The sequence below is a fragment of the Trichosurus vulpecula genome, chromosome 1 (genome assembly GCF_011100635.1).
Source record: "Trichosurus vulpecula isolate mTriVul1 chromosome 1, mTriVul1.pri, whole genome shotgun sequence".
NCBI lineage: Eukaryota > Metazoa > Chordata > Mammalia > Diprotodontia > Phalangeridae > Trichosurus > Trichosurus vulpecula.
In genome coordinates, this window is record NC_050573.1 from 224,467,003 (window position 1) to 224,481,148 (window position 14,146).

Genomic DNA, 14,146 nt, shown 5'->3' on the forward strand with positions numbered 1-14,146 from the left:
CTAGAAATGCCACACAACATGGCTTATACGTTTTAGCCTTGAGGAAATATAGTGACCTAGAATAGAGAGAATTCTGGTTAGCAATGGAATAGTAATGTCTATACGTGCCAAATCTTGTATAAAAATCCTCAAATAAAGCAATTTGGTTATAAGGTCTGTACTACTAGTAAAAAAATTCACTTGTCATTTAAAGACTACAACAGACTCATTTATTCGCTAAAATGAAATTTAAATTTTGTACTTTTGAAAATGGACTACGTATGTAACCTAAGAATGGAGAAAGAAGACTGATGTGGGGTGGGGGGGAGAGAAAGGAGGATAAATACTAATAAAGAGACTGTAGTTTGATAACAATGAGATCACAATTTTAATTAATTGTGTGTTAATCTAAAATAAAGTATTTTGAAAGATAATTTTAAATAATGTATAGCCAGCATGATTTTCATTCTGGATTAGTTATAATAATGTTCTTCTTCCTCCCCACTAAAAAAGAGTTTAAACAGGATACTATCTATGCACAGTACAAGTCACATTGATCCTCTGGACATTTCAAAGCCTCCACAGTGAAATTCATAACAATTGCAAAAGAAATTATTGTGAACATCCACATGGGCAGTGGATAAAAAAGCAGTTACTCAGAAAGTAATGTGCAACTAGACGTGCGGTTACTGCAGAGCTAAGAGGACTTGGATTCATATCCCACCTCTTGCAAGAATTGGCTGTATGGTCCTGAATGAGTTACTGAACCACTCAATGCTTTCATCAACTCCTATAGGCTGCAGAGAAGGCGCTGACTTTCATTTGCAGAGGAAGTGTCCTCAGCTGTGAATTCCCTATACCAATGAAATCACAGGGCCAGGTCTCTCTCTATATGTGTGTGTTAAAACACACCCACAAATACATATTTATGATTGTGAACTCAGCTCAAAATTGAATAAGGAGATATGTCTCCAATTTGAATTCTCCATATGTAGCAAAATATTGTGTTGCCTAAAGAACCTAGCCTTTGACTCCTGATAACAGAGGAGGTAGTATTTTTTTTTTCGAATTTTTTGATGTAGTATTTTCAATGACTTCCAGCCATGTGCTATAACACAAGTTGATCTCTACCACCAATATTCTCCCCATCATATAGAAGAAGCAGGTGTAGGTCCCTAGTATACTGGGTGGATCTTCCATGATCCATTTAGGAATACAGCAAGCTCTGTCACCATATCACACACCCAACCACTATGAATTAATGTCCTCCAGGCCTTATCAACAATCCTGCCTCTGTGCCTTCAATGACATTCAGGTTATCATCAAACTTCATGATGCAACTTAAGAGATTCTGAGCCTTACCATTCACCCTGTCACTGTAACATGAGGATTTCTGGGCCTTGCTGTTCTCCCAGCAGCTGAATTCTTTTATGTGTTATCTCCCCCAATTAAGAGAGTTTGAGCTACTGGTGAGCAGGGGCCTCTATTTTTTATTTCATATCCTCAGCACTTAATATGGTGCTTGGCACATAGTAAACATTTCATACTGATTTTACCCTTGACATATTACAAAAGCCTGTCATGAAAAATAAAACAATCAGAAATGAAAGTCTGATAGAACACTAAGAAAACATACAACCAACATTAAATAAACTTTTCAAATGACAGAGATGAGTCCTATTTTGAGAAAACTCAATATAAGAAAATACAATTATGTGTAATAAATAAATTTGGGGGCTCATGGGACTACATACCCCAAAATAATGCTCTTATGCATGAATCATAAACATAATGGTTTAAATTGTGTACAATTTTCTGAGTTTTTAAAGCCCAAAATAAATTTACAGTGTACTAAACAGTAACTTTTTTGCTTCTTTTTTTCCATTGTTAGCATTAATATATCATTTCAGTAGCAAAATCAAAGAATGTTCTACTTCAATGTCACTTCTCCAAATAATACCAATAAGGAATTTTAAATTAGGGGAAACTCCTAAGTGCAGCATGAAATTATTTCAAAATGAAAATCATGTGAAAAGACTTAGTGATATATAAAGTATTCTCAGGACATGCATTTCAAAAAGATTCTCACCCCCAAGGCCAAGTCATTTGAAATAAGGAACCACAAAGAACAATACAATCATTCTTCCTGAAATTCTTAGAGATTTTCAGCCATGTTTCAAAAATGTCCTCATTCTCCCTTCTCTTCATACGGAATCAAAGAACCTTAGGCTATGACCACTGTTTTCATCTTCAAAAAATGCTTAATGACCCAATGGGATGAGCCAGGGAGAAGGAATCACAAGCCAAGAAAGCCTCACTCATTGTCTTAAAAACAGAAAAATAACTGTTCATCAGGCCTCTCTTTAAAAGTTTGCTGATTTGTGTAGTTTTCAAAATTATCTCATATATTATTTTATCCACTGAAATTTATGGAGTTTTAGGAACATTATTATTTGTTTAACTATCTACAGATTCTTTACAAAAAATACTATTTATGATTTCAGTATGGCTGGCATGAAAACAACAAATCTACAAATAATTGCTTTTGGATGAACTAGAAACTAAAATCAAATTTAGCCAACAGTTTCCCTGATAAAATTCTGAAAGTGGACTATAAGATGCAGTGCCATTGACCAACTCTGAAAACAGAATTCCGCCTTTCCAATACCATAATCAAGGAAATCACTTCCTCTCAGAAGACACAAATCTCTTCCTTAAAGCACCTTAAAGCACCATTCCTTCATCTGCTGGCTCATCACCATTTCCAGTCCCTCCAAACACCCTCACAATAAACCTCACCAAGGCGCACCCAGTTCAGAAAGAAGGAAGCACTTACAGTTGAAGATGCCAGGAGGAGGATGTTCGGTCACCAGTAGACAGTTCTCTTCATCACTGTTATCCCCACAATCATTCTGTTGGTTACAGACCAGCGAGCCAAGATACAAGCATTTACCACTGGTGCAGGTGAATTTGCACTCTAAAAAAGAGGAAATAAATAAGGACATAGTCAGTGCTGAGTTTTTTTTTCCTTTGAGCCATGAAAAATTATTTGGTGATTGAGCCTGTCTGGAGGTGTCAAGGAAATGTGCACTTTCTGCGTGGCAAAAACGAAGAGCCATAATCAGTATGGAAGTCCTTTCTGAAAAATTCACAGGACAGTACAACTTGCTCATTTCTCAGTAGCACTTGGGCTTCCATAAATTTCTGACACAATAGCACTAAGTCAGTCACACAGGGGCTGCCTTTTTTGTCCTATATGCATCCCTGGCACACATTGGTGCAATGGAGATTTTGCTTTCCATTTAAAAACATCTTTGATGCACTGGCATACCTGTAACAATGGGGAGAACATGGGTATTAGTTGCATCTGCAAAAAATGGCCCCTGAAACTCTAGAGCTGAGGGGGGTGGGTAGGGGGAAGCTTATAAAACTAATGTGCCTTGGCTTACTGTGAGGCCCTGGGAAAAAAAAATGCAGCTCTTTATCCATCCCTGCAGAAAACTAGATTTAATAATGACCTACCTCATATGCACAGTATGATGATAATGATTTTAATGGAAAACCTGAAAAAAATTTACAACTTATACTGCACCAAACTATCTAGAAAGTATGGTAATAAAGGTATCATCAATATAAAAGAGAATCATATCACAAATTTCTACTTTTTGTACTCTCTGACCCTGAGGAGGGGGGCGGAGAGTGGAAATCACTACTGAAAAAAATCATCATTTTGTACTAGATTTTAAAATATATTTTCAAACTTAACAAAGTACTCCTTTAGGTACAAGTTGCTTTTAAAATGAGAAAACAAAAGATAATTAAATCTCTATGGGTATACATAGGATATTTGTCTAATGACATAGGATCATAAGTTTAGAGACAGAAAAGACCTTTGAGGTCTTTTATTTCAAGCCCCACATTTTACAGCTGGGGACGCTTAAGTCAATAACTTAAGTGACTTGCTCAAGGTCACGTAGGTAGTAACAGAGCAGGATTTGAACCCAGGTCTTCTGTTTACAAAATCAACACAAAATCAGTAAGTCTTCTCAGTAGAGCAAATACTGCCTCTCATTGTGAATTTTATATTGAATAGTCATAGAGAATGTCAGCTCAATGCTTTCTAGAATCACCAGTAGTAAACAGTGTGATGTAGTAGAAAATATGGAAAAATTGGGACACTATGTCATTGTTGGTGGAATTGTGAATTGATCCAACCATTTAGGAGAGCAATCTCTAATTATGCCCAAAGAGTTATTAAACTACCCGTCCACCCTTTGACCCAGCAATACCAATACTAGGTCTATTTCCAAAGATGATTAGGGAAAAAGGAAAAGAAACTATATATTCTAAAATGTTTATAGCAGCCCTCTTTGTGGTGGCAAAGAACTGGAAATTGTAGGTATGCCCACCAATTGGGGAATAGATGAACAAGTTGTGTTATATTATTATGATGGAATACTACTGTGCTATAAGAAATGATGAGCTCAATGATCTTAGAAAAACACAGAAAGACCTGCATGAAATAACGAAGAGTGAAATAAGCAGAACCAAGAAAATGTTGTATACGGTAACAGCAATAATGTTTTAAGAATGACATTGAGCAAATAAGCCATTTTGACTATTATAAATACCCAAATTAACTATAAAGGACATAGGAGGAAAGATGCAATCTGCACACAGAGAAAGAACTGATAAACAGAAATTTGAATAGAATGATTTTACATAATTTACATGATAACTTTATTATATCTTTAAAAGGAATAGCAAATTGTACACAATGGATGTGTAATTTCATGTGCAATCATATGTTTTTATTATACTATGCTATGGAAATGCTTGTTTAATTCCACAAATTAAAAATAAAATAAATAAATGTAAAAAAAAAGAATGCATAGGATTGGTGGTCAGGAGTTTCAGTGTTTCTTCTAGTCACTTATCTCCTTTATCTTTAATTTCCTCATCTGAAAAATCAGGAAGTAGTTGGATTAGATGATCTTCAAGGTCTTTTACTGTTGAAACATCCCATAATTCTATGATTGCAAATAACACTGAATGGAATTATGGGCCCTGCTATCATTTATACTAATGACTCATGGTACCACATTAGACAAGTCTCTTAGCTGCTATATAGTGTAATTTCTTCTTCTGCAAAAAGAATAATATAGAATACGCCATTTACCTATTGCAGAGAGAAGGAATTTATGTCTTTAAAGCACTTTAGGGAACACTACATAAAGGAGGTAGGCAAACACTTGTATTAAAATTCTAGGGGCAGATGCTTCTATGAAATGAGTGTAGAAAAAACCAACTGGTGCCTCTGACCTAGTTTTTAATAACATGTGCACACATCCCAAGATGCACATGCTCTGATCTAGTCACTGGCTGCCCTTTTTACCAGTTAGAGAAACGGTCTGTTGAGAGTGAACAGGGCCACGTGTTAAGAGTACCACTCATGCCAATATCTTCCCATAGACTAGAAATTTTAAAATCTAGCTTCTTGAGTTCACATTTATAAAGTGATAACTTTTTATGTCATGGAAAAAGTATTTTTTTTCTTTTTTCCCCATCCTGTCAACATGATGAGAAGGCTTCCTCTTGCTTTCCAAAAGAAGTTTTTGACTTTGGCTAAATATCAAATATGAAAAGTACATTAGCCAAAAACAGATACTCCCAAAGTTGTTGAAATGATGATTGAAAACAGGGGGGATAATACTACAGTTGAATCAAACTCAAATCTAAAAGTAGTGCAGTACAAATCATCTATTACTGTAACCTATGTGGAGTTGGAGCTAAAACATTATTTTTAAGTCTCTGCTGATCTCTGAAACAGAATGAAAGAAAAATACAGAAAATTCTCTCTAATTTGAGATTGTTGTTCAGTAGTCATATCTGACTCTTCATGATCCCATTTGGAATTTTCTTGGCAAAGATACTAGAGTGGTTTGCCTTTCCTTATCCAGCTCATTTTATACTTGAGGAAACTGAGGCAAACAGGGTTAAATGACTTGCCCAAGGTCACACAGCTAGTGTCTGAGGCTGAATTTGAACTCGCGTTGTCCTGACTCTAAGCCTGGTCCTCTATCAACTGCACCACCTAACTGTCCCCTCCCCATTATTTCATACCACCACTCATATTTTCAATGGAATATTATTTTGTTCTTACATGTATATACATCATGGCTACCACTTAACTGCTAGCTACTAAAGCTTGTTCTCCCCACCCCCCCAACCCCACTCCAAGATCTGGCTTTCACAAACAGTCAAGAGGGTTTAAATTAGTCTCCGTTTGCATTCCAAACAAATGAGAAGCTAAAGTTGTTGGTTGTTGTATTTTTAGTTTGCTCTTTTAAGTAGACCTCCTATTTCCTCTTTACTGCCTACCATGGTCTAAATAAGATTGCACTATTAATTTGCCTGACAAATACTCTCTTCATAGATAACACAAAAGTTGACAGTTCAATCAATCTCAAATTCCAAATTAATTGAATCCAAATTAATTACCATTTGAATTATAATTAACTTAGTTTATATTAAATAAAATTACATCATTTACAGGTGAATTTAAATCAAAATTGAATTAGGAAATTGTATCAACTCCCCAAATAAAATATAAGATACATAGCCTTTTACTATAATGTCTTCAAGGTCTTGTGCTATGGCACTACCTTATAGATGAGACATAATAATAATCGATGATGATGATGATGGCTAGCATTTATATAGCACTCTAAAGTTATCTATGTTAACTCATTTAACCTTCATAACAACTCTGCAAGGTAGAAGCTATTATCTCCATTTTACAGATGAATTTTACAGAGGCTGAGATGTTACAAACTTGCTCAGGGTCACAGAGCTAGTTTGAGATTGAGGCAGGATTTGAATTTAGTTCTTCCTGACTATAAGGCTGGTGCTCAATCAATTTACTGTGCCACCATTCAAGAGCACCGAGACAAATCTGCTTTAGACTGAACTTCACACTTTTCCACATAGAATTTTATTGGGATTCCAGCATACTTATGATCATTTTAATTAATATTTTCTATACCTACATACAAATAAAAATGTCTGATCACGGACAGAGGTTAATAGATAATCATGCGATGGAACGTTCAGTTTCTGAAGCTCTATCATGTAATATTGATGCTAGGGACATTTGGGGAACCAAGTAGACAACTGTTCCCGATTCTGATGTATCAGAAGCCAGGGAAAGTGCTTAAATGCAGCCAAACTGAAAGGTCATGGAAAGAAAAGAATAAGAGAATTTTTGTTCTCTTATTAAGCTTTCCTCTTTTCTTGTGAAGACTGTTTGATAGTTCTGCCAAGTCAGTAACTAAGAGAAACCAAGATTTTTTAAATGTCAGAAACATTTTAGTGACAAATCTATGATGACTTTCAGATGTACAGTGGTTGGATGGGTGAAAGAATGAATAAACCAAGAACCGCTGGATTTCCTCAAGGAAATGTAGATTTAGTAACAAAAATATTTGTAGTATTTAAACTATTTTTTCTTCCCCAAAGAACTACAGTATGTAAAGAAATGTCCAGAGAAAAGAAAGAAATCTTTCTTTGCCACCATACTCTAAAACATTTGCCTCCTTTTGAGCAATCCATCATAACTTAAGCCAGATTTCAGTACCTTCTTTATTGGTAAAGCGTAAAGATGACTGGATTTGAAGTCACAAGATCTGCATTCAAATCTCACACTTTGCTACCTCTGTGAACTGAGACCAGTCACAAACTCCTTTTCTTCATTTGTAAAATGAAGTGGTTATACTACATGATCTCAGATATCCCTTACAGATTTAATTCTATGATACTAAAAATCATTTAATCCAGGGGTGGGGAACCTGCAGCCTCAAGGCCACATGTGGCTTGCTAGGTCCTCAAGTGTGGCCCTTTGACTAAATCCAAACTTCGCAGAACAAATCCCCTTAATAAAAGGATATTTTCTTTGACTCAGTCATGTGGCCTCGAGGCTGTGGGTTTCTCATCCCTGAAGCAATGAGAATCTATTAAGATCTACCATATGCTAAGGTATTCTGCTAGGTATAGGAGAGGTGATAAAAATGAAAGTCTCAACTTTCAAAGACTTTGGCTTGTTGATTTTATGTCCAACATAGCATTCACTCCAAATTTAAGATCATTCTGAGTTTTCCTATATGAAGTCTCCAAATAATTTTGTTTACTTTCCAATTCTGATAGATTCGTGAAATTTTAGGGATGGAAGGACCCCTTTTAATCATCTAATTCTAAAAACCTCACTTTATGTGTGAGGAAACTGAGATTTATATAGGTTCAGAGTCTTGCCCAAGGTCTCACAGCTAATGAAAATGAAATTAAAGACATAGTAACTCAAAGAAAAGATTTCTAATACTTGCCAAATTAAATATCATTGTAGCCACCAACAGCTAAGATTGTTCAGTTCTGAGGAAGATGAAGGGGAGGAGAGGAGTATGTATGCCCAATGCAGAATGTACAAAGATTTTCCCAGGGTTTTTTTCAAGCCTTTAAAAAGAATAAAACTAGTTTAAGACTCTCAAATTAGGAAGGCTTTTGACTATTTGAGAATTTCATGTGAATTTCGAATTTCTGTATAAAGCTGTGAGCAAGCTGCAATAGGGCAATAACTTGAACTAATTACTTTTAAAACCACATTTTAATATGATTTGAAGCTCAGTGTTCAGCCTTGACTTCCAAGAGGGGAAAACTATGCATCTTACTGACTAATTTCAATCCAATTGGCACTTTTAAAATTCTATTGGTTAAAAAGCAGGGAAAAAAAAGTTGTGAGTTTGTCTTACACTTTTTTTAAAAGTCTTAGTTTTCACAGATATGATCTCAGTCATAAAATACGGACCTATATACAGTATTACATCGTAGCTGTAAAGTCAGCCTTTTTGTGTGAATTGGCAAAGGATATGATGTTAGCTATTTCTGTTAAATTCATATAGCAACATTATCTTATTCAATTCACACTTCCATCATTCACAAACCTGAAAATGTACAGTGATTTGGGCTCTATTATTTCTGCCATTAAAATTTAGGGCTTGCTATTAGGAGGGTGGTTTTCTTAATGTAAGTAAATACTGAAATATTAAAATTATGTTCTTAATACCCAAATTAACAAAAAAGAATTCACCATTTTCTAAAGTTCATGTGAATTAATTTAGACTATAGGTGTCAAAACCACTGCTGTAGCCACATTGCCACCAGCAACACTACAAAAAGGGGGAGGAACCAAATTAAAATGTAATTAAGAAACATTTAACAAAATTAATAAAATTAAAACAGGACATAGATAATGTTAATATGTGGTTTTCTAAATGAACATGCCAACTACAGGAATCAATATGTAGAGCTTGAAGGCCCTTTTACTATTTGACACTAATTTAGACTAACCTACAAAAATGACCCTGATAATACTCCCTCTGAATATTTTAAGTACTACTATCTCCTAAGTGTCTTTCCCAGGCCATGCTCTCTACTCACTATACTTTATCTTCTAATGATCCTATTTTTTCATTAATGATGACCTCTAGGTCTTATCATCTCATGGCTGGTAGTGGCAGCATCAGAGGAAAGAAGGGAATATATATCAGTGATGTTAAAATGAAGGTAGAACCAAAAGGATTTGCCAACAGATTGAGTTGAGGATGACACCTCAGTTTTGAATCTGTGTAACGGGGAGGATGGAAGCACCTTCAACAGTAACAGGAAAGTCAGGAAGAGAGGAGGGAGTGGTGGGAGAAATAAAGACTTCAATTTTGGATATGATGAGTTTGAGATTCTTTGGGACATTCAATTTGAGATGCAAATGTGGAGGTGAGGAGAGAGGTTAGAACTAGATAAGGAAGTCTGAGAAAAAGCGAGATGCCCTGTCCCTTGAATGCAAGGGGTTGTCATTTTCCACCTTTCTCCTAGCCTAGCGTCTTTCAGACATGTAATAGGCACTTGGTAAATGTTTCTAAGTTTTCAATGAATTATAAAGGGTTCAATTTACACTGCTGTTATTGTTCAGTCATGTCTGACTCTACATGACCTCATGGACTTCCCATGGGGTTTTCTTAGCAAAGATACTAGAGCAGTTTGCTGTTTCCTTCTCCAGTGTGCCCCCATCTTACAGATGAGGAGCTGAGGCAATAGGGGTTAAGTGACTTGGCCAGGGTCACATAGCTAGTGAGTATCTAAAGCTGGACTTAAATTCAGATCTTCCTGACTCCAGGTCTGGTACTCTATCCATTGAAACACCTAGCTGCCCTTAAACTACCTAGAACATATTAATAAAACTAAAGAATGAGGCAAAGAGAAGTTTTTTATACTTGACTTAAAGTACCAAATTATGTTGAAATTTCAACTCAAAATCACCTGAATCAGAGGTTCATGCTCTGAGACCTGCTTGAAATATAACACCGTTTTTCCTAGTCATAAAATTATAGTAAAAGAGAACTTAATTCTAAGGTTTAAACTGTACAATAAATTAAGTTACCATGTGAGCATTTAATAAAAATAAGTATTTTAAGTGACCTTATTAATATAATCCTTGTCCTTTGGAAAGATGAATATAACCTACTAAAAGGGTATTTTCCCCTCTAATAAGGTTAAGATAGAAGTCCCCATGATGATTAGTGAGAATGTTTTTAATGACCTCCAAATCCATCTCAGTGATAGTACCTACTTCTTTTATACTATGGAAAGAATTCTTTTAATGTCTCTAAAACTCTCTGATCATGATAGGTGAGAAATCCACAATATACAAGTAAAGCCCTATGGGATAGTAATATATTAAATTCCAAACAATTATAGGATTTGCAACTGGAAAGGATCTTAGAGATTATCAAGTCCAATGCTCTCATTTCACAGATGAGGAAACACCAGTCCACAGAGGTTTTAACTTGCTCAAAGTCACAAAGGTAGTAGATAGCATGTCAAGATTGAAACCCAGGCCCTTTGAACAGAAAACCAAAACCAATGGTCTTTCTAAAATACCACAGTCTCCCCTGTTCCACAGTTATCCTCCAAAGGATCCTGCAAATAAATAGTAGACTTTTCCTTAATAGACGAAAACTTCCTATCCTAGAATTACATGTTTTGAAGATCAACAAATCATTATCATCATCTTAGCTTTGTTAGAGCTCTTTATAGTTTATTGAGTACTTTCATATTTCATGTTATTTGAGCACTCAGACAATCCTGGGAAATGGGCAAGGACAGATGTTGTTGCTAATCAGTCATTTCTGTCGTGTCCAACTCTTCAGTGAACCCATTTGGGGTCTTCTTGGCAGGGATACTGAAGTGATTTGTCATTTCATTCTCCCAGCTCATTTTAAGGGAACTGAGGCAAACAGAGTTAAGTGACTTGCCCAGGTTCACACAGCTAGTAAGTGTCCGAGGCCAGATTTGAACTCAGGAACATGGTCTTCCTGACTCCAGGTCTGGCTCTCTATCCCCTGCGCCATCTAGCTGCCTAGGTGTTGTTAATGCCACTTTTTTATAGATGAAGAAATACAATGATAATCATACACTAAGGCTTGGGGCAGAAGACAGAGCTTAGGTGGAATCTGGGAGTTGTGTTTCTAATTCTTGTCACTGACTCACCTACAAGTCAAAATCAAATCACTTAAACTAGCCAGGTTTTTTTTTTTGTTTGTTTTTAAGGCACTTCATTGTATAAAGTGTGAAAAGGCAGAGTTACAAGCTTTTATCTGGGTTAGCCAAAAAGGACTGGCTAAGCTCTAACTATGACAAGTCTTTGAAAACAAAGTTCCTGAGAGCGAGAAATGGGTCACATTCATGATCAAAAATTAATGATGTATCTTAGCGGAGGGCAAAAAGGGCACCTGGACTAAGATCAAAAACCAACTGTACCTTTCTGGTTACATGACAATAAGCAAGTCAATCTCTTTGGCCCTCAGGTTCCTCATTTGTAGAATGGGGCCAATAAAGGAGCAGTTCTTCCTCAAGAGTTCTTATAAGGATCAAATTAGATAATGTATCTAAAGCACTTTGCAAGCCTTAAATCGCTATATAAATGTCAGCTTCCATACTTGGGTATCAAAATATTAATACCTTGATGGATCTGTGATCTACCCCCAAAGATACAAGCTGCAACCCATCCATGCCTATGAAACATGTTTCCATGTGAACTCCACCTAACATTCTCAAGGGTTTCCTCTCACTCTCTTGACGTTGTGCAGATACCCATGAATGAAGCACACAGACTTGCCTTAAAGATTATCCTTCACTCTCACTATTTGACTGACTCATATTCTTTTTCAAGTTATGCATTTTTATAATGACATCCTTTAGGTCACTTCTACATAATTCTTCATATGTAATATATTGTGATCTATTCACCCTCACTTTTGTTTTTCAGTCATTTTCAGTCATGTCTGACTCTTCATGACCCTATTTAGGGTTTTCTTGGAAGAAATACTGCGGTAGTTTGCCATTTCTTTCTCCAGTTCATTTTACAGATGAGGAAACTGAGGTAAACAGGGTTAAGTGACATGCCAAGGCTCACACAGATAATGAATATCTAAAGCCAGACTAGAACTTAGGAAGATGAGTCTTCCTGACTGTCAGTCTGGCGCTCTTCTGTGTCACCTAGCTGCCCCATTCACCCCCACACCATGTACCTTTACACTGTCTTTTGGATGGCACCCAAGTTTAATCCTTTAGAGGCTTTGGTATACCCTGATTTACAACTGGTAGAATACGGGTGTTAAAAAAAAAAAGAGCTCAGTCTTTGTTTCAGCTTCAGGTTATCAAGAGTTTTGGGCAATTTACCAAAGAAAATCTAGCCTACTCTACTCCTCTTTCTCCTTCTCCATTTTGGACCCAGAATTCCTATCTGCTATTCCTGTCCAAGGACATAGGATCAGAGATTTAAACCTGGAAGGGATACATATTGATGTATATCCTATATCATCATCATCATCATCATCATCATCATCTTCACTACTGCCTATTCATGCATAGCACTAGGTTAGGTGTCGTACAAAAACAGCTCCTCTCATGGTAGGAATTCCTATTTAATAATACTACCCTTTCAGCAACTGTGCCAAAAATGAAGTGCTAATGTATCTATACTTTCTCAGCTTCTTGGTTTTTAATAAATGTCCTTAATGGTAAATGGGGCATACTAAGCATTTAATATATATATTCATTAAGGATAACCTTGTGCAAACCTCTAATGATTTTGGTCCGCTGAATAAGCAACATAAATCATAAAACTTAACAACTGTACTAAGTGCAACATCCAATGTCCTTTTCATGGCCACATGAAGCATAATTTAGTAGACTGTTCATTAGCGCCCCCTCTCCTCTCTACGCAGAGCTAAGAACAGAACTACAATTATCCCTTCCACATTGTGGGGGTTAGGGGTGCGGTGCCCTTGCAATCTGGAAAATCCACGTAAAATTGTTTGGCCCTCCCTTCATACCAGAGAAGAAGTATGAATTATTGTGGCATTAAAAGATAAAATATGTTGATACTATACAATACTATGCATATATTTTATGCATTTCTGAGTTTCAAAACTTTTTCTGTGTAGTCTGTTGGCCTTTACGTCGTCTGTGGCTTCTGCAAAATTCGCCAAAAGTTGCCATTTAATTTCTTATGCCAACGCACAATATATCAAAACTGTGATGGGGAAAGTTGCAACGTGGAAGGGATAACCGAGTATAGTATGCCAAAAACCTACATGACAAAACTGGAAATCTACTAGGCCAGAACAACAAGGTGGTAGTCATGCTCAAAAGCTGCAAATATGTGGGGGTGACTCCTTCCATTCATAGAATCATAGCTCTAAAGCTGGAAGTGACCTTAGACTTCTTCTAGTCTTAATCCTCTCATGGTAGAGATGAGGAAAGTGAGGCCCAGAAAAGAAAATCAAGGCACTAAGCAGCAGAGCCACTGTTCAGATCCAAGTCCTTTGACCCCATCTCTGAGCTCTTACTGCCTCCTTTAATTTGACATTTCTTTGTGGATCACCTATTATACTGCATAGCACCATGCCACACCCTACATTCCTTCACCCAAATTATCACCTTATCTTCTAGAACTCATTCATTCATTCTATACATTCATACTACAGGTATTTCCTGAGCCTCTTTATGTGCAAGGGGCTGTATTAGGGAGCAGCTTCTGCCATATGGTCATTTGAAA

General features: G+C 36.4%; 1 protein-coding gene across 2 annotated transcripts in view; it reads right to left on the bottom strand.

Moving 5' to 3' along the window:
• Positions 1–14,146, bottom strand: part of LDLRAD4 (low density lipoprotein receptor class A domain containing 4) — a 607,914-nt gene that overhangs the window by 294,790 nt on the left and 298,978 nt on the right. For both annotated transcript variants that reach the window (XM_036740198.1, XM_036740206.1), the window contains exon 4: positions 2,816–2,956. In XM_036740198.1, the coding sequence (XP_036596093.1) occupies positions 2,816–2,956 (141 nt within the window). The remainder of the gene's footprint in view (positions 1–2,815; positions 2,957–14,146) is intronic.